Below are 26,405 nucleotides of genomic sequence, written 5' to 3'. Positions count from 1 at the left end.
TACTTTCATTAAATTGGAGAAAGTTGTTAGCCATCCAGCACTTACTGTCTTTCAGGCAGTGAAAAAGGGACTTTAAAGAGATGGTATCACCTGTTTTTAGAGGCAGGTACAGCTGTGTGTCATCAGCATAACAATGATAACATATGTTATGTTTGTGAAGAACGGAGCCCGATGGGAGCATGCACAAAGAGAATAAAATTGGCCCTAAATTGGCCAGTATCCACTTTTTTTGTGCAAATCTGTATAAATGATCAGTGGTGACAGAGGAATGCAGCCATTGCTTAAAACTTAAAGATGGCGCATTAGTGGGCTGCTAACCAGCCTCTGGAGGATGACATGATTGAAAGCTGTTGTCAATATAAGAACTCCCTAATGTCATGTGTCACTGCACTGTGGATGCTTCCTCTACTATGAACACACACTCCTCAGCACTTCTCAATCAATAGTCTGCCGTCTCAGATCCATACACACTTCCTGTTGTTCGACACTGTAAAAAGCAACTGAAGATCTGAGTCTTGCATGTGTCTGTAAATACATGTGTATATGTTAGAATGAATAGCATTAATAAAGGACACAAAGCAGCCAGAACATAAGATAACTTTAACAATTTTATTTGTGAAAAACTACAAGCAAAATTCATAAATAGACGTTTCTATTTGAAGCGGAGGAAAAATGATCAGGTTAGCATATAAGCGCAAAGTCGTGCACATGCCAGAAACATGTATTATTTTAACATTTTAAGCTAGACAAGAAGCTGTGATCTGCTGAAAATGCTGCGTACATTTCCACACCAGGAACATAATGTGACCATTTCACAAGGGGAAACAATGACACATCAGCTATAAGTTAAAATAAAATTAAAAATAAAATTAAAAATAAAATGGATTAAAACAGAAAATGGATTATTGTAATGTCCCTAACACTTTTTTTTTTCTTTTTTTCTTTTTTAAACCGAGCAATAACTTCAAAAGCATTGTACAAGACATTGTTATAGGAAGAAATGAGTTTGTATAATACACTTAATTGGAAATTCACGATTAAGGTTATACAGTCAGTAAACAAGCCTTCTATATTTGGGTCTCTGACAAACAAAGCTAAAAAATGTAACCATCTTTACACAGTAAATTAAGGTTACTGGTCGCACACAAGAACAGAACTGCTTGCGCGGAAAGGAAACAGGAAACAAAGGACTTCAGCTCCAATGCCATCATTCATAGTGTTTGCTTTTGCACCTTTTTAAAATTCTATATACAAGCAATAATTCATATACTCAGCAAATGGCCATTTGTCAATAATTTAACAATGAATCCTTTCTGTCGGAGTACTCAAGTGAACGTGGTTGCAGATAAGGCAAGTAAAATGATGGCTTTTTAGGCCCATTTCTAATAGTTTGCATTACAAAGCAAGGTTTTTTTTCTCAGTAAAAATTAGACAAACAATATTCCCCTCTGATCCAACAGTCCCATATTTTAGTTCTATTCACATTGCGATTCCTCCCTTTGAACACTGATTCCATATCTGTATGCAATAAAGTACATAATTACATATTAACCACAGCTTAAGAGCAGAAAAACCTCATTAACAGATATCCCTTGGACTTCACACATTGCTTACGACACATGATTATCATCCCTACGTGTGAATCTGCAAAGCTTTAAGTCAACACGGATCAAATCCTGCCCCTCAGATCCTAGTAGGATATATTGTATTTAGTTTTTTGGGACTTGTTAACCTCACCTAACCTGGTTTTAGTTGCTCTGGAAGCAGCTCACTTGGTGAGTTGGGACCTTTGTTAGAGGAGCTATATCTACTGTGGTAGTCCAGCAGAGTGAAGAGGGGGCTTACTAAGGCCAAAGGCTTTGACGCAGCAGACCCCAGAGCTCTTTTCAGCAACCACCCACACCCAGCTCTTCTCATCGCCTGCACAATGAGGCAAGATCCACCACTGGGTGTAGAGCCGGTAGTGTTCTTTGACTGGGCTCACAGTATTGACAGTTCTCTGCCCCAATTTAGCCGTGCACAGAGACAAGTGGACAATAAGAACACCATTTACATGGATTATATTAGTCTTTATTTAAACTGTTATTCATCTCACACATTAGATAATTGCATTTCAAATTGTTATGTATCTGTCTATGTATCATGTCATTATGAAATTCCTTTGGTCCTTCAATAAATAAAACTAAGATATCATATACACATTTATTCTTTTTACAATTTCATACAGTTAAAGAAAATGTTGGTCTAGTATCAGCTAAGGTGAACGTGAATTAAAACCATTAAATAAGCCTTGCTGTTCTAAAAATTGAAAGAGCAATTGTGTTCTATTAACTACTGCAATATTTTTTTGCCTTCAATGACAGGAGTCTTAAATTCATTTAAAAAACTAAACGTTAACTGAATTGTCAATCTTTGTGAATTCCTCATGTCTTTGCACTTGTTTTCTGGGATATCAGGCTGAGAGAATGAAGATTCAATGTTGTCTTCAGAACCACAACGAAAGAAAAAGGAAATCGATTTACAACAGCTTGACACAACAGGTCTATTCTACAGTTCGATATGGTTTTACCAAGTGGAACTGCATGTAACCATCCTTCAGTCACCACAGAACAAACTCTGGCTGAGGAGCTGAGAGAACAGCTCTAGCTTCAGCCAGAAAACTCAATATCCAAGTACGGAATGCAGAAAATATCAACAGCTTTTAGTGTTTTACACAACAGCCTACACTGTACAGTTAAGGACATAAGATACTGTATAAGAGATCTGCTATAGCATACTAAATCATAGACAATCTAGTTGAAAAAGTCAGGTGTCTGAACCTCAGGTGACCCTTCTTCTGATGCACATTGACCTGTACAGAACAAGATGGACCTGATGGAGGTCCTGACAGTGTTCAGAGTAAGACAGTGTTATTGTGAATGAGAATTAGACTTATCAGCAATCTGTCACATTGAATGAATGGGAAATCCCAGATCTGCAAAACCGCTTCACAGTGTATCTAGCACCAGTGTGTGTGTGTGTGTGTGTGTGTGTGTGTGTGTGTGTGTGTGTGTGTGTGTGTGTCGTGGGTCTTGTCCTATCATCTTTAAACTGTAATAAAAACACTGAAGGAATGATTGATCGGCAGGGCTACACAGCAAAGCTTCAACATAAAAAGTAGAATATCAAAGTATACAGGTGCAACAGGTAATAAATAAGGGTAATAATAGTTTAAAGTTATTGAAATGATGGTTATTGTGCCCAGCGGAGAATTCTTCTTTACAAAAACAAAACAAATGTCGACTTGGCCTCACATCCACATACAAATATAAAACAATACATACAAGTGTCTGGATGCTACCGCAGGGGAGGTTGTGGGGGTTATTCCTTGTAGCCCAGCTCTCCTCGCCTGTGCCACGGGTGCAACCACGAGGGGAGTTCCCCCAGCAGGGCTTTTGTTTTCTGGCAGGCGCACCACATTGTTCCTCTCAGTCACCCAGCTCCTCTCGGCATTCAGGGGTTGTCGTGGAATGGAGGCAGGGCAGCGATGGGAAAGGTGTAATCTCTCCCCCTGTGGGATCCATAGTGTCCAGAAACGTGGGTATGGGAGGGGGAGGGTGGGGTGGGGGAGAGAGGGAGGGGGGGAAGAGATGAAGTGGGGTGGGGGGGGGAGGAAAGGGACAGGACCTCAGAACGACTCGTCGTGCCCCACTGAGAGATCCCCTTTAGGTGTGGAGGCCCGCGACGAGCCCTTGTCCATGCTCTCGGAGCCGGAGCTCTGGTGCTGTTGTTCGGAGCCCGCGCTGGACGTGATGGTGGACGAGGACGTGGAGGAGGAGCGGGTCTTCTCCTTAAAGTCTGTTATGATCACTGTCACGTTCCCTACAGTGATAGCCAACTGCTGGGCGGTGCTCCGGTCAATGTTCTTCAGTTTGGGCCTTATGGGGCATAGACAGAAAACACGAGATGTAAATAACCAGAAATGGCAACCACAATATGCATGTCTCAGCAACAACAAAGGGGAGGCTGCCAGCACTGTGGGGGCGGTTACACTAAATTGCTCAATTCATCGGGTGACACATGAACAGTCAGAACAAGTGTATATAAAGTGAGAGTGGGTGTTTAGTGTAAAAGATCATTTGTGAATCATTTGAGGTTTCCCACTAGCCTTGTGCTGCATGAATTTCTCTAAATAGAAGTGCTGTGTAGTCACAGATGTGAAACCATGTGTTCTGCCAAAGAGACGCACAGGATGAGAGAGTGCTACTCACCTGGAAATGTGAGAGTTCTTGTTGGTCTTGGTTGCTGATTTGCCAGACTGTATGCTGTGTTTGTCACTGGGTGGGCTCTGATGGTTGTCTGATTTAGGTCTAGAGGAAAACAGATGTAAACCAGTGAGGACAATACCAGCACAGACAACATCCAGAGACCCAAGTGGAGACTCCACTCGTACACTGACCTGGTCTTTTTGATGCTGGGCTTCTTTGTGACGGCTGGGCTAATGTCTTTCTCTCTGTCGGGTTTGTCTTTGACTGGCTGTTGTTCATTGTCGCTCTTTTCCTTCTCAGGAGGTTCTCCCTCTGGGCTCACTATCTCCGGACGCTCAACCTCTGGGCGTCCCTCGCCGTTGGCACGCTCTCCTTCGCCATCCGGGCGCTCCTTGTCTGTGCGCTCGCTCCTCTCCCTTCGCTCCTTCTTGGGCGGGGGAGGCATCGGGTACTGCTGAGCCACCTGCTGGGCAACCAGCTGGGAGTTGATCCTGGGTTTCCTGTGGAGGAGATCCAAGGCACAAAGATGGATTAGCCTCGCAGTGGAGCTGGGAGTTGACTCTGGCTACGCACCGACACAGTCGCACCCTGGCTGACAAAGAGAGGTGACTGAACCTACAGGCCGGCGAGGGAAAACGGTTGCTGCAGAGGTAGGTTCACGCAGCTGCTTCCTGGTGGAGCAGCTTTGTTTTGAGGGATAATCTCATTAGTTTACGGCTGTAATAAAATGAATGCACAGGATCACAAGGTGGGACATTTGCAGCACGTCACTTAGGTCCTCTAATCTGATTACTGCGGGGTTGGCCCCATTTGTCACAGACTGAGATTCAGTTGGACATGGTCTAGCTGCTCCGCTCGCTGAGCTCACCAGCAATCATAGAGCTTGCTGGTCACCTTTTGGACTCATTTTCAAACGCATACATAAACACAAGCCTTAGCAATTGTTTGATCGTTCTCATTTAGCAAAAACAATAAAAGCCAGGAAGATAAATGTCACATGCAACTTTTAAAGTATCCCACTGATTTCCTAAAAGAGGCGGTTCACATAAAACCATCCTTTTCTGAAAACATCTTTTCCACTGTGGTGCATCACCACTGAACTGTTACAAACATGCATGCAGCAAGAGCAGCATCTTGCTCCATCAGCTGTGCAGATGAACAGGGCCTGAAATTGTGAGGCAAACTGCTAACCCACAGTCAGACTGCCTGAGCCAACACAGACACACCTGCAACATAATGGACACCAGCTGGCAGCATCTGGGGGGGAAACCGAGGACCTGGGGGGATAGGGAAGGATGACTGCAGCCTTCCAGAGCCTTCGACTCAGCTGAGACCAAACTGCAGCCAGCAACATGGATAATCACAGGCCAGCACTGGGCAAGCATGGTGAGGAGTAAACCACAAGTACGCTCACACAGACAAACACACACACAAAGCTTAGCGTGCAAACAAACAGCCTGGCACAGCTCGATGGCTGCTTAGGAGGCCTTCAACAGGAACACAAGTTATACTAGCTCGCTGTGTATACCCAACCCTTCCAAACACAATTCTAGTCTTGGCAGGAAGAGTTTTTGTATCCCAGCAGGGGAGGGAGGTCCCTTAAACATTAGGACTGCTTTAGAAGATCTGTGGTCAAGTAGGGACTCTTGGAAGTTGTAGAAACTGTCAGTCTAAGCATCAGGCCAGATAAACAAGTGTTACTGCTGGTAAATGAAGCTCTCACAGTGTAAACAAATGTGTTTGGCTTTGATTTAGGAAAGGTCTAAGGGCAAATGCATGTGGCAAAAACAGAAGAAGTTCAATAGTGCAGTGTTCCCGTAAATTGATTTATTTGTGGCTGTCTGCCACATTATCCAAGTTGGCCGGCACATATTGTTTTTCTATTTTTTTTTTAATATATAACAACCTGTAAAATCTTATTTCATTGTATAGCTACGCACAGCGCATTGATTCCCTCCTTGTCCCCTTGTCTCTCACTATGTTTGTGGACCCGTCTGTGAATAGTCCCCGCGGCAGCCTCCTCTTCGTGCGCGACTGCTTGACCCCAGTAAGCCTCTGGCTTTAGTGTATATCAACAAGTTCACCTGGACCTCCCAAATTTCAAGTAAGTCCGTTTATCTGCTATTGTTTTTCACATAGAGCCTCACAGTAGCGCTTGTTACTGCGGACCTCTAAAACGTCAGCTAAGTTAACTTTAACCAGTCCAGTTTTATTTGAATCAGCCACGGCAGAGAGAAACAGACTTGACTTAACATACTTAGTGTTTGGGAGTTCTAGATGAGCTCATAGAAGACATTACTCTAGCTGTGTGGTGATGCCAGGCTTCGGAGCAGCCGGACATGACACCTCACAATGCTCAACATATTAAACCACCACAAATTGACTCATATTCTGTGGTAACCACTGTAGTGTGTCTGACTGAGGACGTTGAGTTCAGTGGCTTGCTGTGGAGGGTGGTATTTAGACCGCTGCTTAAGTGGTTGGCCTCCGTTTCAATTTGGCAACATCATATTGCCAGTCCAGTTACACTTTTTTTCTGCACTTCCGTGTCACAGTTGAAACTGTACTCAGTCCTATGTCTTAGTAGCCAAGCACTTAAAAACTAACCTATCATATGCAACTTTTCTTCTCTACAGCTCCATCGAGCTCATTTAGTGTCCGCCTCTTGCGATCTATTACACAGAGGGGGCATTTCCTTGAGGAGGGGGTGGGGGCCTGCAGCCGATCAGAAGGCAATCAATCGGGGCATAATCGAGCATCATGTCATTATGTTTGCACTACACTCCATCAATAAAGCATGTGATGAATGCTGAGGAGCCATGGGCCGTTGATGCAGTATCCATTAGCTGCCTTGGTTCTCTGAAGCCTGTAGGTGAGAATTAAAGGGTAACACAGGAGTGCATTTGTTTCCCATTCCAGCTTCATAATTGCCAACCCTGTCCTGTTCCCATCAAATTGATCCCAATTCCATTTCAATCTAGATTAATTACTTACAGGATTTTACCTGCCAATCTAACTCTGGCCACCGCAGTGGTTGTAAATTCTGCCAAAAACACATTGGTTTTTTTAATGCCAAATCTATTGTGTCTTTAATCAACAACTGCTTTGATGCGCTTATACCACGCATGTGCACGGTATGCGCTAGGGCTGCACAAGTAATCGCAATTTTATCGAAATTGCAATATGGACTAGTGCAATATCCAAATCGCAAGGGGGCGCAATATTTGTTATAGGTAAAATATGTGTCTAACCATTCTAAAATAAAGTATTGTGGTGCTGCAGAGACATCCGGGCGTACAAATCGTTTCCTACCGACTACAGACAAAAATCTTTGTTTGGTACAGATCCTCGCAGAAACCTCATCCTCATCGTAAAAAATAAAAATATCACACTTTAATGAGAATACAAAATACAAAAATGATCATTCCCTCCAATATCGTGAATCATATCGCAGTATCAGTCAAAATAATCGCAATTAGATAATTTCCTAATATCTTGGTGCGTGTGTGGAGGCAATGGGTGAATGACTTTTAGTCAGTAAACGATGAATTGCTGTTATTCCTGAGGCATATGAAGTTAGCTACAGAGTAAATAGGACTGGATATAAAACCCCAGTAGCCTAGTAACTAGGGGTGGAACGGTACACAGAAGTCATGGTGCGGTTCATACCTCGGTTCAGACATCACGGCTCGGTACAATGGAGGGAAAAGCAAAACAAAAATGCAGAAGGCAATTTTTTTTTACTGTGCATGTCTCAGGCTGTCCACTGAGCTAGCTGTAACAGCTTGAAGTGTATAAAGTAAGATGTAAACAGTAAACAATAAGTACCCTGCATCATCTCCAGACTCCATCTGTAACTTGTAAACAAAATAAGACAACCAGCTGCTAGTGTGATATGGGAGACAAGCACTGCTTTCATATGTGAATGCACAGAGCAGGGGTGTTAAAAGAGCAGCTTCGGTTACACAGAGCAGTTGACGAGTTTTGATGTTAGGTTCACACGCTAGCGGCGAAGCTAACAGCGGCGCTAACAGCTAATAGCGGAGCGAAGAGATAACGGCGGAGCTAACAGCTAATACCGGAGCAAACAGCGAAGCAAACGGGCCTGGAGGCCATTTGTGGTCGAGGCGAGAAGGGATACAGCTACGTCCGTGTTTGGTTGTATATGGAAGGGACTAGTTTGCTTCGTGTGGACTCACTGGACCGACTGACTCGACATGTAGGCGGCGCTCGGGAGCTTCAGAGCTAAGGGCAGGGCTACAGATTAGGTGTCCCTAAAGAACCGCGTGTCTAACAGTAGTTCCGCATTACATTAATGCAAGTTTTATTTATTTTTATACCGTGTATTCTCCGTGTAAATTCATGTACCGAACCAAGACGCCCGTACCGGTTCGGTTCAATACGAATACATGTACCGTTCCAGCCCTACTAGTAACATTACCGTTTGAGCGCTGGTGCTTGACAAATCATTTTCAACAGAAAACACATCAAACTTCTGTTTCACTGAGGTTACTATGGTTACTGTTAATTATGGAAAAAATCATAATCACGATTATTTTGGTCAATATTAAAACCCCAATTATTGAATTTCAAAAACAGTTAAACAAATCAACAGTGAAAACACCTTGAACTGTGAATACTTTTCCCGTTTGAACTTTTCTTTTTCATTCAGAACACAAGAAAAAATAAGTTTACTTGCAAAACGTATTGCGCAAAATAATCGTTTTTCGCGATTACTCCGTTTTTGTGATCTTTAGGAACCGAAATTGTCCGAAATTCTATTAATTGCACAGCCCAAACTAGTAGTATCGAAAACTTTCAAATGATAACCAGCCCTAGAAATAAACAGTTGTCTGCACTGTTGTCTTAAATAATATAACTTGAAAAATGGCAAAGAGAACGACATTCTTTAATAAAAGGCCTAGGACAGAGGAGGAAAGAGAGAGGTGACAGACTATAATAGGCTATATAATTATCCTATTTTAGGACAGTAACTCAGTATGGGAAAGCTTGATACACTGTCTCCCATGCTCTAAAGCCCAGTTCGGACGAAAGATTCTGAACCGGCCTGTCTCCGCTCGACTCAAGCCAGCTGATGGTGGCGCATGCGACTGGTTTTAGAACGCAAGGGACAGGTCACCTGTTTCAACAGCCAATAGCGAAGTCATCTTGTAAATTCAGCTACAAACTATAGAAGTAAAATGATCCATAATCCATTTTATTCCGATTCGTCGCTAGAAATGCAAGACGCAACAAATGATATATCCAGCTACAAAAAGCCTGGAAGTCGTAAGTTAGAACGGAAGTACAAAGAGTCGTTAGGAATCACCCAATAAGTGAAAATTAACTTAATTCTGTTTTTGTTCTTTTTCATATTTAACAGGAAGCACAGAGCAAGTGGCTTTGACCCAGCATGGCCCTCATGAACACACCTGATGGGATTTGGTGAGAAAACACAATCTCTCACACAGGGCTCCAGACTAACTTTTTGCCTTGGTTGCACTGGTGCGCCTAACTTTTTTATTTAGGTGCACCAGCACAAAATGTAGGTGTCCTCGCGTCGCCGTTAACGCTGAATGGGGATACACGATATATAGCTACAAAAGCCTGGAAGTCGTAAGTTAGAAGTTATATTCCCCCATGGTCACAACTAGCTGCGGTGCCCCACAAGGATGTGTGAGCTCTCCTCTGCTCTTCACACTCTATACCAACGACTGTGTTACCTTTGCATCCAACCACCATTTCATCAAATTTTCCGATGATACTGCACTGGTAGCTCTGATGAAGGAGGGGGAGGGGTCTGATCTCTATGTGGAAACAGTGAATAATCTGGTAAAGTGGTGTGATCTAAATGCCCTCATCCTCAACACACAGAAAACTGAGGAGATTATCTTCGGCACCTCTCATGAGTGCCACATTGCACCAATAATCATTCACAATCAAAACCATAAAACAAAAATCATCGTTCAAACGGAGTGCACGTGGACAGTGACCGTTCTTGGACCTATCATGTCACATCACACATCACAGCAAAGAATCTACTTTTTAAGGAGACTTAGGTCATTCGGCGCGAACAGCGAAATCTTGTCTGTTTTCTTTGTGTCAACAATTCAAAGCATTCTGCAGTATGGAGGCGCAGTGTGGTTTGGAGGCCTCTCAGCTCATCTGAAGGCCAGGATTCTACGGCTCCTGGGAATCTGTTCCAAATTGGTGGGACACTCAGTGGAGAACGCGTTCACTGAAAGCCACTTACTGCACACCGTCAGACTGGCTGATAAAATCTCCCAGGACTCCTCCCACGTGTTGCATGGGGAGTACCAACTCCTCCCTTCCGGGAGGCGCTATAGGGTCCCAGACTGCAGAAAGAACAAATATAAACACTCATTTGTTCCTCTGTCAATATCTCTGCTGAATCAATACAGGAGGGGAAAAAAAGTGATAGCAAATAAATATATAAATAATAAAAAAAAACAGAGGGAGAGGGAAGTGTGATGGACTGAAGCGTACGCTTATGAATGGGTCCAGCATGGGTCGAATGCGCTTTGGTGGGTCAGTGGCGTTACACACGTCTTGTGTAGGCTATGACATGTCTGTATGGTCACTGCGCTGCATTTTTATGAACTATGATATTCTGGCCATGGGTTACATCTCTCGCCCAGGTCCAGCAGGCTCCATCTCACGCTATTACTCAACGAACTGAAGTTAGTTGCATTTAATAACTTCTAATGCGTTTTTTGCCGTGGCGGCCGGGGTTTCCCTCTCATTCTTAATATATAGCTGTGTTAATAAAAATTAAAACTGTAGACAAATGTCAGCAGTTTGGACCGGCAGCGCTGCGTCTGTCTGCATGTTGCGGGGGAGTCTGTGTGAGTGAATGGGGGGCGGGGCTGCGTGGAGAGTAAGAGGATAGATCCAAACACAGGCACGGCTTTACAGAAGGAATGGGTCATGTAACGCAACAGTAAACCATATCGATATAAACGACATCGCTTCGTTCGTGGAGAGGCAGCGGATGCGAGGACGTTAGGTGCACCGGTGCGACCTAGGAAAAATCTTAGTCGCACCCTTACAAATTTTGGTCGCACTCTAGAGCCCTGTCACATCATGTTATTTTGTAAAAAGACACTTTAGAGCCACTCTAAAAAGGTACACACATAAACTGCGTACGCCACGCACATGTTCCAGCCTTCGCCACCTTTGTTTATTAAAAAATTATTATTATTATTATTACTATTCATAGTACTAAATAAGTAACTACGCTCATCAATGCTTTAAATGCTAATGTGATTAAGTTGATAACTAATTAATTAGGAAGTGATCATGTTGAGTTTACAGCTCACCTCCTCGCCTATGCTGACACAAATCTGCAATTATAAAATCCTGTCCACTTCTGAGCCTTGGTTTTTCTTGTCCCATTCCTATTTCAATGACACAATACACCCTACCCCATGGGAATCTTGTGGGTCATTCAAGTACCTTCCGATTCATGATACGATGTCAACATCTGGTGGGAAATCATCAACACTAGTACAGTGGCCGTTCAAAATGTGCCTCGTTTGGAACGGGCCGATTGCTTGGCCTGTGGTATTGCTTCTTGCAGCATTCTCCAGAACCAAATTGTAAACCAAAATTACTTAGACCCCAAAAGCACATAATATGCAACCAGCCTGCTACTGACTTATAGTATACTTCTACTTCAGAGGAAGGCATTGTAGGCTACTGCTACATTTACCTGACAGAGAACATTGCAGATTCAGAATTTAACCACAAAATATCACAATTAAAATCTGGAGAAATCAGACATTGCCTCATGGACTCATGGCAGTGTGCCCGTTATGAGAGCCAATCAGCAAAAAGCTGCGTTAATCAACCACCAGAACAGGATGGAGTACAGAGACGGACTCACAGTACCCAGGGTGAGTCTGAGGAAGACAGAGGAAGACTGCTATCTTTGCCCGGTCACTTCTGAGATAGTCTCGCATTGCCAGACCTATCTGCACAGCGCGGAGGAAGAAGATCCGAGATTATGTCACGGTCTGCTGTCTGTTTAGAAGTGGTGAATGTACAGCTCACAGCAACTTAACACGATAAAGTGTTTGGCTTTTGTTTGATATTTAGTGTCGGCAAAACGGATCTTTATTGAGTTTCCTCTCAGCAAAATGCTCTGAGTGAATTTAAGCTGGGCTTTTATTGTGAAGGGCAGACACGGAAGAGCCAGAGTTATGGTAGCACCTTTTTCAACACAACCGTTGCGTTCCTGTAAACTATCCACTCGTGCTACAGGAAAGTGAAGAAAAGTCTGGTTGGTATGTCCAGCAATCATGTAACGTCAGTCAAAGCCGGTAAAGCCCCCCCCCCCTCACGCTGCTGTACAGAGCAGGTCAACAGCGTGCTGCGTGTGACGTCTTTTGCGCTGCAGGTTGGGTTTTTTGCTGTCAATTTTTTCCACAACCTTTATTGTTTGGCCGTTCGGTTTTATTCCGTTTTTCTATATCCAAAATTCAATGCTGTGCAAACTGCTCCAAATTCCAAACCCCAAGTTCATTGGGTACCCAGGAAAGCAAGTGTGACGTAGATTGAATGAACGGTTCATGAGATATTTCAGACAGACACACACACACACACACGTGCGTACACGGACGCACATGCACACACGGCGTGTGCACACGTACACCCGTTTATGAAACCATGCTAAAAAGAGGAATTAAAAAAAATCATCTTTTGGAAATTGATCTTAATGCCTTAATTAAATCCAACCTTTAAGGACACCAATTTTCTTTGTGAATGAATAATGTATCGTAAATTAATAAATGTTCTTCCTTAAAATACAGGGGGCATAAGTCAGTACACCCCTATGTTAAATTCCCTTAGAGGCAGGCAGATATTTATTTTTAAAGGCCAGTTATTTCATGGATCCAGGATACTATGCATCCTGATAAAGTTCCCTTGACCTTTGGAATTAAAATAGCCCCCCCACATCATCACATCCCCTTCACCATACCTAGAGATTGGCATGGGGTACTTTCCATAAAACCATCTCTCAATGCAAATCAAACCAGCTAAACTGAAACTCAACTGAAATAAAACCATGTCAATCTCTACATTATTCATTCACAAAGAAAATTGGTGTCCTTAAAGGTTGGATTTTTCCTAATTTTTTTAATTAAGGCATTAAGATCAATTTCCAAAAGATGATTCAACTTTAGCATGGGTTCATAAACGTATGAGCACCACTGTATACCCCTTATGAAGAAATATTTGTCCCTGACCCAGAGGCATGAGTAATCAGATTGTGAATCCAGACAGCATCCAACAGGTCTAGAAATCATTTTGTTTGGCAGTGAGAGCTGTTAGCCAAGGAGGTGGTGATTGACTGATAAGCTCCACGCCTCTTTTGCCTGTTGCGGAATTAAATCCCCGTTCAGAGCCTGAGATTTGTGTCAGCAGCAGCAGTGGTGGCAGAAGCAGCCCCGGTAGTTAAGCAGTGATTCAGTGCCAGCTGTAAGTCAGCCATGAATTGCTGCTGGCACGATAGAGCCACAGCGCTCTTTGCCCTATTATTTATTTACTGACCACACATCATGGCTTTGCACAGCAATGCTCTGGAGCTGCATGACACCATGTGTGTGTGTGTGTGTGTGTGTGTGTGTGTGTGTGTGTGACGTGCATTTATGAAATAGCCTAGTGGTGGCCCTGAACAGCTGGAAAAAGTCTCCTTCTGCTTAAAATTATACTTCAGTGATGTTGAGAGTTTTCAATGTCGTGTGTTTTTTGACAAATTGTAATGTTAAAAGTTAGAAAGCTTCAAAATCATCTACCAGTATCAAGTAAATCAAATGTCATATAAATGACAAAAAATAAAATGAGGAGGCACCTGGATAGCTCACATGGTTGAGCATGCACCCCATATACACAGGTTCAGTCCCTGTCGCAGCAGCCGTGGGTTCGATTCCAACCTATGGCCCTTTGCTGCATGTCATTTCCAATCTCTCTCCCCATTTCTTTTCTAAAGCTGTCCTGTCTAATAAAAGGCCTAAAAAAATGCTTTCAAAATAAATTAGTTTAGTGTTTAAAGTGTAATGTTTATTTCCATACTCATCATACTCAGTTGCTTCCCTTTCTGGTCTCTCACACATTTTACCAAATCAGAAAATAAATGTATGTTTTTTTAAGAATAACTATTAATCAAATCAACATTTTTTAATATGTATATAATTAGGCTATATTTTTCCAGAATCTAAAAAGAACTTGAAAAGTATGATTCAATCCATACAAATTTAAATAAGCCTCGGTATAAATTTAATAGTTCAACATTTGGAGAAATGTGCTTATTCTCTTTCTTTCTGAGAAAAGCAAAACGGAGCGGCTTGTCACTAGAATGAGAATAGCTGGTCCACCTTAAAGTTTAGTCCACCTTAAGTTAGTGAGCCTGGGCCAAAGCTGTGCTAACTTTGGGACTAAACCCTTTCACTTCAATAAGCAGGTGGCAAGCAAGACACGGAAAGTTGGCTTTGGTCTTGAGGAGTTGTAGCATTTACTCACCCACAAAATAGCCTAACCTGTACACATACGGCACTGTATAATGTTAATGCTGACTTCATACTCGCATACTGTGGGTTTTTAAAAGTGCTTTATAAAAAAAGTTATCATTATTATTAGTAATACCAGAAAACGTCCCTGATCTTGCTAATTAATCGATCGTGGATGGCGTTGTTCTCTCGGATGGATAGAAATAAACATAAATAAGCTTAAATGGGTCACCAAATATACTTTGGGCAGTCTTGCGTGAGGAGAGACGCAGCTTACCTAGTAACATCACTGTTTCGTATTAAAAATTAATTACAGTTCATGTTTACATAAACTGTCCACATTGTTGAGCATAGAATGTACTAATTAAACTACAACATTGCTGAAAATTACTCTGCAACTTAACCATCTTATTTTGCAAACATCCAAATAAAATATGAAAGATCCATTTTTCACAAGAGGTACTGGAAATGATCCTGGGAGCAGGACCAGGAGTGAACTCCGGGGTCCAATTGCAGAGATTGCTTCAACCTCCCACTGCTGCCAATATATTCCTGGGGATTCAGCGTGAGTGAGAGTGTCAAGTGTGTAAAGCCTGCTGTCGAATCATTTCCAACTGTGAGGGCTTACAGCTTATTACCGCCCCTTCGCACAACAATAGGCCATGATTGACAGCTCCTCCTATGCTTGGCCCTAAATTCCACCATCTGGGGGAGGGAGGAATGGGGAGACTCCCTCCACGGGATGCCCTGAAATAACTATCATCATGCTTAAAAGCTCCTAATTCAGTCAGACTGACACCCATAGTTAGACTGCTCCTCTCAGCCTGAACCATCTCAGAGACAGACACACATACACCTCTGCTCAGCTGGTGCTCTCGCTGGCCAGGAGCAGCTGATACTGCAAGCCATGGGCAAAAACTGAAGCTGCCGTTTCAGAGGGAACTCTTTCTAGAGAAACCAAAAAACAATGTGCCATAGCACTTCATGGAGAGACCGAGTACTGAAGAGAGTGAGCAAGTGATGGAGAGTGCGATAGAGAGAGAGAGAGACGCGCAGGAAAGCCCTCATTAACACAGCTCTTTTATTTGAAGTGCTGTGTGGAGGACAAGCAATTATTTTCTGCCAGGCTGAGTGAATGCAGTGGCAGACAGCTGAGCGAAGAGGAGAGAGAGTGAGACAGCCAACAGACGACGGTATTATTCGACCATGAACAGCCCACTAAAAGAGCCCAGCAAATTAACATCACCCACTCTCTCATTCAGACTTTGTAAATAACAGCATCTACACAGTACCAACGTGGGCTCCTTGTCCTTGATGTACAAAGTTGTTCAAACATCCTCTATTCATATGCGTTCAGCAGTGACCTGGTTTCCCCCCACATAGGAATGAAGAGACCATCACAGCCTCAGCCTTGAGCGGAACTCTCAGATCCATCATGTTGCAATGCTACAGGGCTTTATTTTGATCAGAGCACCTCCCTATGACGTGCTGGCAACCACGTAATCGATGATTTACACGCACTCGTCTGTGTCAACACTTGCTGTACGTCTTGATCATAATGTAGAAACCCGTGATGCTCTCCCCTTTCCTCTATCAGTATGGAGGGTGATGGAGCAGAGCACAGAGCTGTCTGTGCTGCTTGAAATTTGTTTATATATATATATATATATATATATATATATATATATATATATATATATATATATATATATATATATATATATATATATATATATATATATATATATATACATATACACACACACACAATCTATTGTTCTATTGTTGAATGTTGGACAATCTTTCCATAGAGACTTGAGGTATGTCTGAGAAGAGCACTGCATGGCCCCTGCCTGACAACATTTTTCTTGAAACAAAAAGAAGCCGTATGCATGTGTTAAGATGACTTGAGACAAGAGAAAGTCATTGTTTAAATAAAAGTGCCAAAAATCCACTGCTTCTGGTTTCACAAATGGGAATATTTGCTGGCTTTCTTGGTCCCCTATAATAATAATAACAACAACAACAACAACAAGGTTTTGGACTGTTGAACGGACAAAAGCAATTTAAATATGTCCACTTGGGCTTGGCATTATCAATTATTTTCACAGTTAATTGATTAGCCATCAACAGGAAAACAATGTCAGAATTTCGTGAAATATGTCAATCACAAGTTACTAGAGCCCAGTCTTCAAATGTTTTGTCCAACCAAGACATTCAATTTGCGGTTAAAAATAGAACGGCAAATCTTCACACTTTTTGAAGCTGAAAGCAGCAAATATTAAAATCTTTCCTTGATAAATGACTTGTTATTGACAATTCATTTTATCCCAACAACTAATAAATTCATTGTTTCAGCACTAATAGTATTATTTGTATTTTAGAACTGAATCTCGAGACGTCTAGGGAAATTATCTTCAGTTGAGAGTCAAAAGATTGAGACGTCAATCTTAAACAGAATGTTTCATAAATGCATCCATCCTAGTCAGTGAACATATACAAACAAACCTATTCATTTATTTATTGGGATGTTAAAAGTGCTGCACTTGAAATACTGAACAAAACTCAGTCTGGGCTGGGATTGCCTTCACATGGCTCTAACAAGAGTTTGAGTGACATTAAGAGTCTGGGCTGCACGCGGCTTTCGCCTCTGACATGCCAAGCAAACATAGAGGTGGCTGAGTCGGCAATAATGATCCTAACTGGCCAGCTAATTGCTGCCGCTCTGCACTGCGCAATTCCTGGGCCAGACTTCCGTAGGAGATCGGTGCTCATACTTAGTTAGTGCTGATCAGTGTGAGTAACGTTAACCGCTCCAACCGGGATTGGTTAGGTTTTGGTATGAGGAGTGAGATTGGTTAGGATAAGAATACCAATCAGAGGCAGAGTAGGGCGTGACATTCTTTCACCAGCCTTCGGGACACCAGCATTATCAGAGGGTGACCTCTGTATGACCACCACTCTCCCGCAGAAGCCTGTCCTGGGCAGCACGCAGTGCAGAGCAGGGCGGGCCAACAGTTTCAAAGGGAGGGACTCACGTGCAGCCGGAACGGCGACCAAAACAAATAACAGAGAAGCTTGGATTACAACACACACGGAGGAAGTGTGACTTTGTTTTCTGCTCAGAACGCTAATTACTCCCCTATATCTTTACATAGGAATATTTGTTCACTGGTATAATAATGTTCTGAAAGTGAAGTACAGAACCTTTAAATTGAAAAATGACAAATACCACTGGTCTGTGGGACTTGTGTTCCCTGTGAGGAAGTTCTTGATCAGTCTGAGCCTGAGGTGACTGGAGCAGTATTGTCACCTCCAGCCATCCATGGGTGAAGTAATCTGTGCGAGTCAGTGTGTTGTGGAGGTTGAATGAGGATAGCACCTGAAGAGCAGCCTGGGGCTATAGCGCTTCTCCATTCATTCCCGCTGCCCACCAGAGGCATTAGGCATTCATCCCTTCTAGTCAGGACATTGAGGGCTTAATGTTGCCGTCATCATTGCTAGCGACAGACGGGGGTGTCCTGAACAAACCCGCCATTTTTAACCCTTGTGTGGTGTTCATATTTTTGTTACACAGCCAATGTTCCCGGGTCTGGTGGACCCACCACATTATTAGGCATTTAAATCAATACAGCCATAACAATTTATGTAAAAATACTTAACAGACGTTTACTTTAGCTCAATTACCAATGATATATGCATCATTTATGGTTCATATTTGTCATTTACCCTTGTGAGATCACATTTATGATCATTTTCGCTTTTTGTGAGAAAACAAGGAAATTCAATTACAAAAAAGGTATAAAAAAAATAGAAACAAGATTTTTGATCATTATTGGTGCTTATTTCTTAATTAGAACAGGTGAAAGTGCTTGAAATGTAACAATTTTGTAACTGTGTGGGAATAGCAGGTGCAGAAAGACAACATTTCCGCACACAGGCACCTACACTGGCACGCTCACATACAGACGCACAGACACACACACACACACACAGCAGGCCCAGTTAGGAGGAGGACACAGTTAAGTTTAATAGCACCTACAATTATTACACAATCATTACACTCGGGTCCAGTAGACCCAAACACCTCCGTGTGCAGTCATTGAAAATAAGTTATTTTTTATGTTCTTCACAGAAAATGAGCCAAGGCCAATGAGTTTGAGTTAAAGAAGTTGAAGAAATAATAAACAGCATCATTTTTCTTTTAGCAAACATTGAAAACGGGTCCCACAGACCTGAACACCTTACAAGGGTTAAATAGTTTAGCCAGCGGTGTTTTTTTTTGCTGCCTCCAGCTTCTTCTGGCTGTGGCAACAGCCACATGCCGAGAATCAAAAACAACACACATTCGACGTTCTGTGTGCGTGTGTCGAGGCAGTTTCCTGCGGCGTCGCTATGACGACCAGCCACGCTCGCCTCACACATGAGGCGGTACTAAATCTGCAATGGAAAAAGGAGGACAGGGCACCGCGGTCAAGTCGGGCCGAGCCGAGCAGGTACCATGTAGTGGAAAAACGCCACTACAGTTCGTGTGGGGTACTGAGGCTCACCATGTTCCCTTCAGGTGTTGTGTATACACAGCAGGAAAGCACCTACAGCCCACACCTTTTCCTCAAACAGCAAAAAAGCTCCAAAGTAATGACATTTAGTTGCCATGGTACTGACTACTGACAATACTGGACAGAAAGGAAAGAAATTCATGGAAATCTATCAAAGATATCTCAACTTTTTTGTAACAACTGTAAACCTTATGGACCCTGCTGGCTCCTGGCTGTCTGGTTTTCTGCTTCTCCCGACAGGCTAAAGGAGTCAACCCGTCTGAGTTTAGCTGTGTTTTGGGAGACATAAGCAAGAAGAAAGGGAGGTCTATGGCAGAGGAATTAAAAGAGGAAATGTCTAAGTTTGTGTCTGCTTATGTGTAAAAGACAATTCATCTTCACACTCAACTCTTTTCTTTCCCTGACTGACCTTTCAGGGTACGATCTGCCTGGCATTAGGCAGATTGACAGCAAGTCATTGCAAAGGCACTAAGTACATGTGAGCTCCTTCTATCAGCAGCACTGTGTCACATTGCTCTGTATCACTCATTTGTTTTCTTCCTCTCTACTGCCTCTCCATCATTCTCTCGTTGTCTTCTTCCCTGCTTGCCCCCCCCCAAATCCTGCTGGCTCCAAGTAGGTCGTCTTCACCTCTCTTCACTCTCTCTCTCCTGCTGTTTGCCTCTGGTGTGCGTGAGTTATCTGTCAAGTAGACCCGGTCACCCCATCTTGCTGCTGTCCTATCATCTTCTTGCCCATTTGCCATTGTATAAACAGAGTCTGGTTTGAATTTTCAGAACTGCCTAAGGGGACGCTGCACCTTGACAGCAGACTCTCGTGTTCTACACAAGGGAAACAACATCAAGCAAGCAAACACAAACATCAAGTGAGGACACCTGACACCAAGAGGTTGAATACAAAGTCACTATTGTAGCCACGATTTAAATCTACCAAACTTTTCTGATATTTGGTCTGTACCTTCACCATAATGCTCGGACACACCACAGCTCAACAGGATCAAATTCTTTAACTCCAACAATTACTTCATAACAAGAGAGAATGGTCAATTCTGGTTCACTCTCAATGTCTCAATGTGTAGCAAATGACATGTCAAATGGTGCTGTTCTTTCCCCATGCATGACTGATGGTGCTGGTAGAAACAGAAGAGGCTGTCCAGTCTAGCGCTCTCCGTCCCTGGATAATGATGAGCTTTAGCCCCTGGAGACTCTTGGCTGAGTGAGCACATCCCCCTTGCAGCCATCCATACCCTCCTCCCTTCAACACACACACAGACTTTCTGTCCCTTCATTGCTCCGTTTCTTTCTGAGTCCTCTCATGCCCTCTTCTTCACTTTATTCCTAGGCTAGCTGCGACTCCACACTTCATATCGCCCTCTCTCCTTGTCCTCAGATGCCTCTTTCTGTACTTTCCTGAGACTCCTTACTCCCTCACTGTCACACTCGTTCGCCTCATCTTTTTGTGAGGGGAGGAGCCCGGATTCAACAGCTCTCTCAACATTTCTCTGTTTTGTCAGATTGCCAAATTGGCTACTGTATTTAATCACTCACACTGCCAAATCCCATGAAGTAATTAAGAACTTTTAAATCCGGCAATTAACATGTAAAGATTAGGGCAAACCGCTCGTGCTTAGGGTTTTAGTGCAGATGCTGATAATGCTGGATAAGCAAAAAACAGTTTTTCTCCGAGAGGGGCTGCTGTGGGGGCAGGGGGGTGGGCAATGAAAGTGCAGATATAAATTGAGCGCCAGCATGTCCCTCTTATGTAATTCCATTATCCTAGACAATTTGTCTTAATGTGACAGTGGTAGAATCCACGGATTATAATGACTCTATTCCATCATTGTAAAAGACAAAAAGGCACACACTGAGACACACAAACACAGACACACACTGCAATCAGTTTCCAATAATTGTGCAGCCTCAACACTTGCACAAAGGGAGGCATGCACTTTTACTTTTTTAGCCCCACTACTAACCCATGGCTTTAGGGTTGGGTATCCTTTAGATTAAAGCCATTCTGATTCGGTTTATCAATCTGAGTTCTAGCATTCATAATCTGTGGATTTATGGGTTTCCCATATGGTCATATTATAAAGCCACAGACTAAATGCAAAACACATGTAGTTAAGTACATTAACATCTGTAAATGTCTACAGTCATGGACAAGCAGTAACTGCTTATGGTTTGACGTGATCAGAAAAAAAACCTTTTATTGTCTTTTAAGATTGACACCTTTACATTAATACATTTCACACTGGGGTATTGCGCTCTCTGACTGCATTCACTGTATGTTAACATTACAGCACTGTATGAACAAGTATCAAGTTGCCTTGATTTCTGTTCAAACAATGTTTGTATAGGCCTAAGCATTTACTTTTTTACAAGACCCTTTTCTATTTGCCCTATATCTGACACCAATATGAATAAACCCCTATATATATATATATATATATATATATATATATAAATAAAACACTGCTTTAAATAATATATCGGTTTCTATGGTTCTGTGTTCTTTCAGCAGTCTGAGCGTCAGATAAATTAAGGAACATTGAAGTTGGTTTATTTAATCTAGTCAGAACAATGAATGTTGCTAACCAGTGAAAGACACCCATTTGTTTTGTTTTATATAAAGAAGCTACTTGAAATGGCTGACAACAGAGCAACAGCGCATAGATAACAGCACAGCAGTCAAGGACTGAGGTACCTCAAGACTTCCTGTGATCCCCACCATCAATCAACTTTAGAGGGATCCTAATGGTTTCTCCCTGGGTGCCGAGGCTGACAGAGGTGCATACCAAACACCACCACAAAGCAAACTGATGCACAGCAACACGGTGTCACATTCATGCAGCGATCGGGTTCAGATGCCAGAAACATTTAAATATGATAGCATGCATCTCACAGGGGACGCTAATGCAACTGCTTCTCCAATTACCAAAGAAGCAGGCACTGATTGCCAAGGCTGAACACTTGGGCTACTTGGACTTGTAGATTAGCAGCGAGGTCAGGTGCAAGAAGCCGAGTGCTTTCTTGTTTAAAAGTCAGAGTGGCAGAGGCTAGATATAGCCTACTTGAGTATCATGTTACATCACTGAGTTGGACTGGGTCAACAGGTTCATTAGGCTTGGGAGAACGGGGCCTCTCCCTGCATGCTGATGCCACAGCCAGAGTTTTGCTCTCATTAACACACATTCTTGCCTCCATTTGCACGAATCAGAGCTGCATGACTCACAGTTACCTAGCTTACCTACCGCTGGCAGGGGACAAAGTGCAGTTCAAGCTCATCGGAGTGTATGCCACTATCTGTCACTTAGTGTGGATGATGTTAATAGTGTATCCTCCATCAACACCAGTAGAAACAACTGTTGTATCAATGACTCAGTGCACACGGTGAAGGATGGATGCATCAAGCTCAAGGGGGTGGAAATATTCATCTGATCTTGACATTCACATAGGGCAGGCAGGTAGACCCTGTACGACTCCACCTGCAGCTATCAACCACATCACTGCACTAATGTCTGCTGAGTGCTACCTGTACCAACAGCTTTTAAGGAATTGGATGGATGTCTGTGTAATACTTCAGCTGCATCCATCTTCTCCTACTACGTTCAAATACAGTCAAATACAGACTGACCTTTGTCCCAGCACACAGGGAAGCAAAGCTATATGTGGGGATTGTGGAAAGAGGTAGCTTCCAGGCATTCACACTACTCAAAACAAGCTATTTCAAACCATGCTTAAATACATTCATGTCACACTGACTGCACAAATCCATACTTATCCAAGTTCATCTATCTTGCAGTAAACACAAATTGATGATCCAAATTAAACTTCAACTTTAAGAAAAGAAGGGTTTTGACTCCTACCAGCAGTGAGAAACTCTACAGTAATTAGTGAACAGGCGTGCACTTGTGCTTAAAGCACAAAGTAGAGCCTCGGAGACAAAAACAGCAAGACAAACATCCACACATAGCCTCAAGTGTGAATCATTTAGCTAAGAGCATGTTGCTTTGTCCCATGCTTTGCTGAAATATATCAAACACTGAAGAAAAGAAAGCTAATTAGTACTCATTAGAATAAGAGGCAGCCCCACAACTATACAATTGCATTATCAAAGGTTAACTAGACACATCAAATGGGAATGTGTGACAACCACTCCCCTGATGTCATGTGCTCCCATTTATCAAATAGAGGCAACTGGGCTGTTGCCAAAGCACAGTGGCAGGATGGCTACGACATGCTCGTCTCCGCTTCCTGCTTTCGGGCAAGCAGGCTCAGCCTGCATCATCAGCTGTGATCTTATTCTACACGGAGCTAGGAAAAGATCATAGGGGGAGGGGTGCCAGATAATTAAGATTGAGCTCAGTCTTTTTGGATTTTCAGTAAACCAGCGTCAGTGTATTCTCCCCGTTTGTGGCGCGCCAGGGGTGTCAGTCGAGCCACTCATTGTAAAACCACAGCTGGAAAGGTTAAAGTGCAGGGGACCTGTCAACAAACCCACAAATGACTCATCGCTCTCTCATCTCATCATGCAACTGATGACACATGTAAACAAACTCACACCGTGGCAAAGGCAACTTCTCATCAAAAAAAAATCCAGAACAGGGGGAGGAGGCGTCACGCAGTATACATCCAACCGAAAGGGAATCCCGTCATGACATTTAAATTATACAGTGATTTCATCTCAGTTGAAAATAAAACGCAGTCTTCTGACAAAATGTATTCTGAGGGAAGATCAGGGGAAATGTCTGGCACACAAGCCTGTTGCTATAAATGCTGATATGATTAATATGCTGACATTTTCTGAGAGCAGACATGAGTGAATTCACTTGTTTGTGGCAGACTGAGTTCTGAACATGATTAATCACTGACAAATATCTGGACTGACGTTTTAAAAACTAAAAATTTGATTTTTGTAAAATCGAAAAAAAAACTGAACCTCCTCTTAACACTGACTGCCATACCAGGTTGGGCATGAAATGGCATTGGCTACAAGTGAAAATAGTCTGAAGGGCAAAGAAATATAAAAAATGCACATCTGGGATTTCTCTCTAATCTGGATTACAAAGAACGCCATTTCTTAATCTAAGAAACATAATGATCTCCTTACTGTACATCCACCTCATGCACAATCAATCTGACTTGTCAGACCATTAAAGGAATCTCTGATTCCTACAGGTAGCGGAAATGCACACATGAATTCCCCTTGTTTCACTCCATGAAAAAAAGCAGCCCTTTCGCTGTTGCTCTGTAACGTTAGCTGTACAGCCATCATGAAGTATGGTCTCTCTCTCCCCCACCCCCCCGGCTAGTGAAGCAGCCAGCCTACCTAGACGAATGCATAAAAGCAATGCAATGTTAGTCGCATAAAATGAGAAACTACGGATATAATCCAAAACAACGGCAGGAGATGTTTCAATCAACAAGTCCGCATTCGCTCAGAGAGAAATAGGCTGTCGGTCAAAGTTGTCATCCCCATAAATTGCGATGCAATGCTGCTGCAGCCAGCCCAAGCAGGCGAAAACTAGACGCTCAGACGAGAAGGAGAGAGAGAGAGAGAGAGAGTGAGAGAGAGCTACGTTACCTTGTGGATGTGCCCTTCCTCACATCGCAGATGCTGCACTTGAAAGCCTCGGCGGTGTTCCTGAAGGTGCAGACGCTACAGTCCCAGTAGCCGTCATCAGCAGTCTGTTTGGCTTGTCTTTTTGGCCTGACAAATGTTAAGGTCAAGTTAGTTTTTGAAATACCACTAACATATTACACGAATTAACAACAAAGGAGATTGTGACAAACATAACACGTCGTGTAACACGCAAGCTACTAATAGCAGCACAAATCATGGTGTTGTCATTAATTTTGGGTTCGAGTCCCGGCAAGTAGAGCTCCTTGGTTAATAAATCCCCACAGTGGCGAAGCTCCACACCGTCCGATTGTATCGCCAGCTAGGCTAGCAGGCAGGCAAGCATTGCTAAAATTTTCAGCATCGAAGCTTAGCATGTCGGCTAACAAAACCAATATCAAACAATGTCAATTTCGACATTGACCCTCCAAAAGGCTCCATTGAGACAGAAGAGCGTTTTAGGGAATGCCAGGCGTATCCTCTGAAAATGTTCCCTTTGTCTGTTAAGTGACTGGGTTGTAGGGAGCGAGAAGCCGCCATAGTGACTGCACTATTCTAGCTAGCTGTGGCATACCAACTGAAAAAGGCAGAAACGATCCCTGTGTGAGGGAAACGCATCCAAATATCGAGCCCAAAACGCTCAAAACGAGCGAAAATCGGCAGTGGCTGGTCGCATTACCTGGTAGGGCTCTTCTTGTCGCCCATGGTGAAGAATAGTCCTCGTAAAAAAGAAGAAAAAAGGGCCTCCTTTAATTATCAGTGAGGGTAGTTGGTTCCAGATAGAGCCGCTGCTGAAGCTGTTGGCAGACAGGCTCCACTCAGCGCTGGCTCGAGGCACGGCACAGCGACTGACTGCCCCACGTGACCGCCACCCAGCCAATCAGAGCGCGAGTCGGTTTAAAAGTCTGGATGAATGTTTAGTTGCTATTTAAATAACTACTAGAGAAATTTGACAGAGCTCACCTCAACCCACACACATACATGCAGACTACAGCTTTGAAATACTGATATCGCTCATAATGCCTGTAATAAATACAACTGTATAAAACAAATGTATACATAACTTTTAAAACACATTCAAAGTGCTTCACAAGACAGATGAATAAAAAAGGGTAAAATGAAACAATACTGTGTAAAAAAAAAAAAAAAAAAAAAAAAAAAAAACTACTCGAGTTTGCTTTTGAGACTTTGCTCTAATTTTAAAAATGAGGGTAGGATTCGGGATTCAGGACAACTGCTTGGATTTCGGGACGTCTGGTCACCCTACAATACACAAATAGCAAAAGCAATTAAACGAAGCTAACTGACAGGTAAAAGAAAACGATAACCACAAGCAGCATTTATTCACATTTTAATAATAATACTATTATTAGTAAGAATAGTGTTACAGATGTATCCATGGTGGACCAACTGTTTCTGACTAAAAGCGAGGAGTTACATTTGTACAC

General features: G+C 42.8%; 1 protein-coding gene across 1 annotated transcript; it reads right to left on the bottom strand.

Annotated features, from left to right (window-relative positions):
- Nucleotides 1-590: 590 nt before the first annotated feature.
- Nucleotides 591-25,792, bottom strand: rybpb (RING1 and YY1 binding protein b). The gene is made up of 5 exons (XM_078247729.1): nucleotides 25,637-25,792; nucleotides 24,922-25,047; nucleotides 4,439-4,747; nucleotides 4,251-4,349; nucleotides 591-3,917 (listed from the first exon to the last, which is right to left on the bottom strand). The coding sequence occupies exons 1-5, from the start codon at nucleotides 25,660-25,662 to the stop codon at nucleotides 3,668-3,670; spliced, it is 810 nt and encodes a 269-aa protein (XP_078103855.1). The 5' UTR covers nucleotides 25,663-25,792; the 3' UTR covers nucleotides 591-3,667.
- Between the last annotated feature and the right edge of the window lie 613 nt (nucleotides 25,793-26,405).

The sequence above is a fragment of the Sander vitreus genome, chromosome 4, assembly GCF_031162955.1.
Source record: "Sander vitreus isolate 19-12246 chromosome 4, sanVit1, whole genome shotgun sequence".
Taxonomy (NCBI): domain Eukaryota; kingdom Metazoa; phylum Chordata; class Actinopteri; order Perciformes; family Percidae; genus Sander; species Sander vitreus.
This window is presented reverse-complemented; position numbering and strand designations above follow the sequence as displayed.